The 7,500-nt window shown below is 42.1% G+C and overlaps 1 protein-coding gene across 1 annotated transcript in view; it reads left to right on the top strand.

The window, feature by feature from the left end:
• LOC311057158 (scavenger receptor cysteine-rich type 1 protein M160-like) overlaps window positions 1–7,500 on the top strand; it is a gene marked incomplete at its 3' end in the record, with an annotated part of 22,604 nt that overhangs the window by 1,574 nt on the left and 13,530 nt on the right. The window contains exons 2-4 of the mRNA XM_084074109.1: window positions 6,876–6,908; window positions 7,163–7,245; window positions 7,369–7,500. Of these exons, the coding sequence (XP_083930235.1) occupies window positions 6,876–6,908; window positions 7,163–7,245; window positions 7,369–7,500 (248 nt within the window). The remainder of the gene's footprint in view (window positions 1–6,875; window positions 6,909–7,162; window positions 7,246–7,368) is intronic.

Genomic DNA, 7,500 nt, shown 5'->3' with positions numbered 1-7,500 from the left:
ATATTTAAGGATGTGTTATTTAAATGACGCTCGTTTTCAGCCGTTAGATTTATCAAAGCTCCGACCAAATGTACGCTAGGATTGGCTATATAGGATCGCTTGATAAATGCCAGTTGGACGTTGGCCTACGGCCAGATTTAAGGCAAAAAATAAGCCGTTTTTTACGCTCCATTGATGAGGGCCACTACTCATAAAACATAGGAAATACCCCTCTCCTCCACAGCACTTGGCACCTTCCCAATCAAGGGGATTGCCACCACCAAAATAAACCTCTGCAAGGCTTCACAGTGTGTGTGTGTGTGTGTGTGTGTGTGTGTGTGTGTGTGTGTGTGTGTGTGTGTGTGTGTGTGTGTGTGTGTGTGTGTGTGTGTGTGTGTGTGTGTGTGTGTGTGTATGTGTGTGTGTGTGTGTGTGTGTGTAGGGCACAGGCTGCCCCGTGACAGGGCAAAAACTAAATGTAAAGGTCTGGTGAAATGAAGAATATGTTTTTCACACTTTTAGAGCATATACATTTTTGTGTTTTTATATCAAAAGTCCCTAAAAAGCCAATCTTAATTATTGCCTGTGAACGAAAAAATGCTGCGTGATGACATAGATTTTGTGCGGTGTGATTCCCATAGATGCACGTTCATCCAAACACAGCTGATTTGAATTACAGAACTACTCCTTTTTGAATCTCATTCAAGATGACGTCCATACGGTGTATTACTCATTGTAAACTTAATCAGCACACTAAAATATGTATCTGAAAACATTTTAGGTTAGAAATAAGCACTTTGGTGACAAACATTCTGCACAGTGGCCGTCTCTCTCTCCCTTGGCCAGCGTGTGCCTGCAGGCTACAAACACTAGCACTGTGCACCGTGTGAGTGAGGTTCCACCGTGCCATAGCCTGAAGGGATGGAACCTTCTGATTAGTTGCGAGGCCGTTTCAGACTGAAACTTCAAAATAAAATGACCTAAAATGTATCTCACTGGACCTTTAAAGCCTTTGACCGTCCGGCCTGGCAGAGATAACTATAAAGGTTGTTGAGGCTTCTCCAATACACATCCTTAATGAGGATTGGCCCTATACTTAGGGCAGGTACACACTGCAGGACATTAGGTCCGATATTGCTCTCGCCGACATTTTTTGGCACTCGCCGACAAAACCTCCCGACCTGACGCAGATCGGCCTTTGATCGGCGAGATAATGCTCTGTGTGTGTGAAAGGCTCTGCGACCCGATGTGGCCGCGATTCTCCGCTCTGCGACGGCTTTCCGACTGTTTTCAGATATCTAAATTGTTAGATATTCAGATCTGTCTGGGACAGGACAATATCATACACTATGAACGGGGCTGCGAGCACCTTGCGAGGACATGCACGCTACAGCCAATGAAAGCACATTACAGCCACCGTGGCTATGGAAGGTCGGTGGACCTGACCACAACAAACAGATCCCCCACACAGTTACCGTCCAGTCCTGTATTAAGTTAAACATTATTATAAAACAGAATGAGTGAGCAAGCGTGCTCAAATGGGGGCTGTTTATTTGAGACTATTGCACTGAGGAGATAGAGAGACTGAGAAAGACACAGAGAGTGAGCGGTGTGTGTGTGTGTGTGTGTGTGTGTGTGTGTGTGTGTGTGTGTGTGTGTGTGTGTGTGTGTGTGTGTGTGTCTCGTAGTCTGTGAGTGTTGCCAGATTTTGTGAGAGAAATAAGCAACCAACTTTGTGAAAACAAGCCCAACAAAAGCGACTATGAGCACTGCAAGCCTATATAAAAATACATTGGATACTTGAAAATAGACGATCTACAAGCTCACGTTGTAGATAGGCTATTTTTAAAGAAGATATTTAGGGGGGGGGGGGTTGTGGAGTATTTTCCAAATCCACACAGATCTGTATGGGGGTCTATGGCACAACATGTTTTCAGAAGGGGGAGGTCTGCGCCTCTGTGGACAATTAATTATTATTATTATTATTATTAATTTGGGGGTCCTTGCCATGAAAATGTTTGAGAACAACTGGTTCAAACAACATTAGGAAACAAGGGCAAAAAAGCAACTACACTTTCAAGCAACTTTACAGAAAAACAATCCCAAAGTCGCTTATAATAAGCGGACATGGCAACTCTGTCATTGACCGCTTCTGCGCTCTTGACGTGCGAGCGAGAGAGAGAGAGCGAGAGAGAGAGCGAGAGAGGGGGGAGAGGGAGAGGGAGAGAGGCATATCACGGGATACGTCGATTAAAATGAATTGGAATAAACACAAATGTATGTATTGGGTCTGACTCTGGAGATAGCATCCTAGTGAACTATCCTACAGTGTGTCAGCCCTTGTCGGGGATCAATCGTGTTGTGAAGACCACAACGACATTATGACAGCCGATTTCAAGAAATAAACTCCTGCAGTATGTTATGCTTAACGATCAGATGACCCCCCGACCACTTTAAGGTCCTGCAGTGTGTACCTGCCCTAGTCGACCCGATTCCCAGGGGCTAAATGTCTGCCAAAAACAGCCGATCTGCAAACTCACTCATCATGTGGTTTTGGTGTAAATTCACAACTTGTTGTTGACAGGAAGCTAAAGCTCCTCATGCCCTACATAGAGTGTGAGCTCTGTGGGGCTGCCGTATGAAGAGACACACACACACACACACACACACACACACACACACACACACACACGCACACACGCACACACGCACACTATTACGACTATGATCATATTTTTGTCACATTTTGGGTTATGATTTGGTTCTAGTGTTGAATGGTGTGGTGTGCCAGGCAGAGGTTAGACTATGAGTGTCTGTGTGCATTTTTATCTTTACTCCCACTGTGTAGATGTGTGTGTGTGTGTGTGTGTGTGTGTGTGTGTGTGCGTGCGCGTGCGTAAGCGCGTGTGTGTATGGGAAAGCAAACACGCATGCATGCATGCGTGTTTGCTTTCCTCCACTTGCAACCTGGCATCCCTACTTTAGGAAGGTTCAGCAGCAGGGGTAATGATATATTCATCTTCCCCGCACGGACGACAAATAGACTCAGACAGTCCTTTGTGCAGCTAGCTATGAAGATGTATAACGAGGCACAGGATGGTCGCTCAGCTCACTCAGTGGACTAATGGCTCGGAAACAAGCAGTTCAACAGGCACTGCTGAGGGTGTGGGGTCGGACACCTATTTAACATGAAGTACCATGTTTGTATTGTTATATCCTTGATAGTCATTGATCCATGTCAACATTAAGTTTAATTATGAGACCACATCAAAGTCAAATATTTCCAACAGATTGTGATTAACCTTATACATAACCTTTTTTCTTCTTTGGAAATATTTTCTTTCACATCAGGACATTGTAATGATCATTAGACTCAGTCAGAGCATTAGAATCAGTCAGAGCAATAACCCCAATGTATCTCCCAGACTCCCTCCCCAGTCAGAGTTCTGACTCAGAGTTCGAATGAATGCAGATTTATCTGCAGAATGTTTTTTTTAAAAAAGCATTTTTAAAGAAAACTCCTCTCTCTCACACTTATGCCAGTGTGCCAGTACCCCTGGGGACAGTTGCACCACCTCACACTAAGTTCAAACTTAGCCTATAGTTACAGCTTAAACGGCTTTAACCAATAGCCGGGAAAGTATCCGTGTCATTTTAGATGTCTTTGGCTATTCAAAAATAGCAGATCTACAAGCTCATATCGCGCGGCACTCGGTGCCGCGCTATGAGCGCACGCACACACACTGTACACTGCAATTATGTATATTCTACCATGCACTGAGCACTGTAACGATAACAATATCGTACACCATTGTATTTGTTTTAATAGTGTGAACTCTGACATCCACTTGACTTACAACCATTTTTAAAACAATATTTTTATAGTTATAGTGCTTGGTATGAACGGCCCTTAACTCTCTGCTCTATGCTACAAAAAAAGGTCGAAGTGGAAAAGTACATAAACAATATATTGCCTGTATTTTCTGTCTTTCTCCCCTGCAGACATCTTGATCAACAGTGTTTAATTGCTTTTGAGTTATTTCTTTTTGTTTGGAAGGAGGTATAAACAGACAGCATTTGTTACACAAATACTATTTAATACATCATTTATTGATTTAAAACCTGGTGTAATCATCAAGGACACATGCCCCCAGTTACGTCTTGTCTCCTGCAGTCACTTCATGTGGTAAACGTTCACACAACACATCCTCCATTTTGATGCACTATGTGTTCGTGTGTGTGTGTGTGTGTGTGTGTGTGTGTGTGTGTGTGTGTGTGTGTGTGTGTGTGTGTGTGTGTGTGTGTGTGTGTGTGTGTGTGTGTGTGTGTGTGTGTGTGTATATCTGACTCCAGTATCTGTCAAGTTCACCCACAGGTTCAGTTCAGGTTTCAAAATGATTGGACAACTCAGTTTCTGAAAACTCAAACTTTTTATTCCAACTTAGTTTTGTTGGCTTCTTTTCTTGTTTGAGCTTCAATTCATCAGGTCGTAAACCTTCGAGATAAAAAAAACAGAAGAAGAATTACCAACATTGCCATTTCAAAACAGAAAAATAAAACATCTTCCAAACTTTTAAGCCAAGTTTACAATTTCAAAGAGTTGTAATAAGTTTGTTACTAAGTAGTAAACTACCAAACATTTACTTTTAAATCATTTCTAAGTAATCTTTCTAATTTCAAACATAGCGTTGGAATAAATGTGTTATTAACTAGTAACTGACAAAACATTTACTCAAACATCGTTACTTTTACTTATTTAAACGATGAACTGTTTTAAAGGATGAACTGTTTTAAACTTAAATGCAAAATTAAACCCGTTTAAATTAATTAAACATTCAATTGTTCTTAAACTCAGTAAATTATTTCTTTAACATAAAGTCCATTTTAGACTTTTAAATGTTTAGCCATTTTAAGTTTTTAAAATTAAGTCTTTAAATTCACTTTTTAAACATTAAATTATCCTTTTAAACATGAATTAAAGTTAACTTTTAACATTAAACTTCAGCTTTTAACATTAGCTTCACTTGTAGTTTTAAACAATTATTTTAACTTTAACTTAATATTTCAAACATTTGCCAATCATCCCTTTAAACTTTACTTTTCAGCAAATAAGAGTAAATAAATTCTTCAAACATTTGAAAACAATGCTGTGCTGCTGTACTACAATAAGGCTCTAAAGCCAAACAAACTTTAGCAGTTATACCAAACATTTAAGCAGCATTTAAAAACAGCAAAAGGAGATTAAACATTACAGACCATTGGCATGTCGAACCCAAACACAGTGTGTGGAACTTGAAGTGGTTTGGAGCTTCTTTGGAGTTGATTTGAGCTCTTCCCCCTCCAATGTTGTTTGCTCAACTGAGCACCTCCAGCTTCTTTTCTGCTGCTTGCCATGAGCCGACACCCAATCTCTAACGAGCCGACACCCAAAGGCATGTGTAGGGGCAGCCATCTTGGATGTCCCAAAGGTCATTGGCAGCCATTTTGGATGTACCTTTTTCCCAGATATGGTTTCAGAGCTTTCTTTCAGTTTTGGCTCGACAGTATCTCTGTCAGAGCATATATGACTGTGTGTGGAACAGAACACCAACTCCCACTGACTAATGCCTGAGGCCTTCTCTTATGGGCACAACAGCAAAGGCAGCGGCATCATTGAACTTCGGGGGTCGCGGCCTCAAAGTTTGAGAACCCCTGCTCTGAAGCTGTGGTGTGAAATAGACGTGGCCTAGGCGTGCACACCAAGGATCACATCACCTTGGCAGATGTTTCACATGCCTTTGTAATGGGTACAAATTACACCCGTTTAAAACAAATACGCTGTTTAAGAAATTACTTCTACTCTCACTACATCTCAAAGGCAAATATTGTACTTTTAACTCCACTACAATTATTTGACAGCTTTAGTTTTTAGTTACTTTATAGACTAAAATTATTATTGCAAAACATACCCCTTAAGCCCTATTTTATATGTTATATGTCTATTTGGAAATAGCTGATTTACAAGCTCACAATGAGACACATTGTGAGCTTGTAGATCTGCTATTTTCGAAAAAAAGAACAAATGTTGAAAAAGTTAGTCCTTTTACTGTAAGTAAACACACACACACACACACACACACACACACACACACACACACACACACACACACACACACACACACACACACACACACACACACACACAGACAGACACATGTACGTACGCACGTACGTACGCACGCACGCCCGCACACGCACACACACACACACGCACGCACGCACGCACGCACGCACGCACGCACGCACGCACGCACGCACGCACGCACGCACACACACACACACACACACACACACACACACACACACACACACACAGTCATAGTATCTCTCAATTAAGTTCAGCTCAATATTTGAGTTGTTTGTTTGAGTTGTTTTGGGTGCATGGCTGTAGGTGAGACAGTCAACAGGACACACAGGGTGAACTCTGCTATGGACTGGGGTCAGAGGTCATACATCTATTAGGGTGAATGTATGTGTTATTCCCTCTAGATGGAATCTTCCTCTTGCTCATCGTCTTCATCAGTGAGTGTTGTTTATTCTAAAACGGATAGTCCCAATCCTTGGTTCTGATTGGCTCACACTGTAATCTACTCCTCAGATCAGTTTATATCAGTCACAGGTGTGTTATTTGTTTCTACAGTGATCCAGTGTATCCGTAGCAGAACGAGGTAAGGGGAGCGCTTGTTTTCTTTACAAGCTCCGGCCGTGCAGAGCCTCCAAACACTGTGACTGAGGGGCTTCAGGCGGGGCTTGTAATGAAAACAAGCGCTTCTGTTCCCTCGCAAACCATCTGTGTTGGAGTCCGTTGTCGTTACAGTGAAGCTCAATTAGTTTTTGTTTTTTATGTTTCTCCTCAGCTCTCCAAGCTAAACCAACACACAACACAACAGGTAAGTCTGTCTGTCTGTCTGTCTGTCTGTCTGTCTGTCTGTCTGTCTGTCTGTCTGTCTGTCTGTCTGTCTGTCTGTCTGTCTGTCTGTCTGTCTGACTGACTCACTGACTGACTCAAAATGTGCAATGACACAGGGAGGCAACACATCACAACATGTTTGAGATTAGTTAATTGGAATGAGACAGTCTTGCTTTGGGGTTTGTGTATTTTTAAAGGTAAACCAACTCAAATGTAATGTCTTACTTTCTCCAGAGGTGGAGCCCTTCCTCATCTTAGCCAACACCGTCAACATGATGAAGATCAACATGAACGGCTCCAGCTCCACAGAGCTCAAGGTGAAAACCATTAGACATAACAACACATCCTATGTAATCCTATACAATATTCTACACACACTGCTTTTGACATGCTGGAATGTATTCCAGTCTGAGACTAACACAACTGCTGTGGTGTGACAGGACTTGAAGAGAGCAGTGGCTCTGGACTTTGACTATCAGCAGCAGATGATCTACTGGATAGAGGTGATAACATGGAACCCCCCTTACCACAACATGATCAATCGTATGCACATCAACGGCAGTGACGTCCAG

The sequence above is a fragment of the Gymnoscopelus microlampas genome (genome assembly GCF_963454915.1).
Source record: "Gymnoscopelus microlampas genome assembly, chromosome: 12".
Classification (NCBI taxonomy): Eukaryota; Metazoa; Chordata; class Actinopteri; order Myctophiformes; family Myctophidae; genus Gymnoscopelus; species Gymnoscopelus microlampas.
This window is presented reverse-complemented; position numbering and strand designations above follow the sequence as displayed.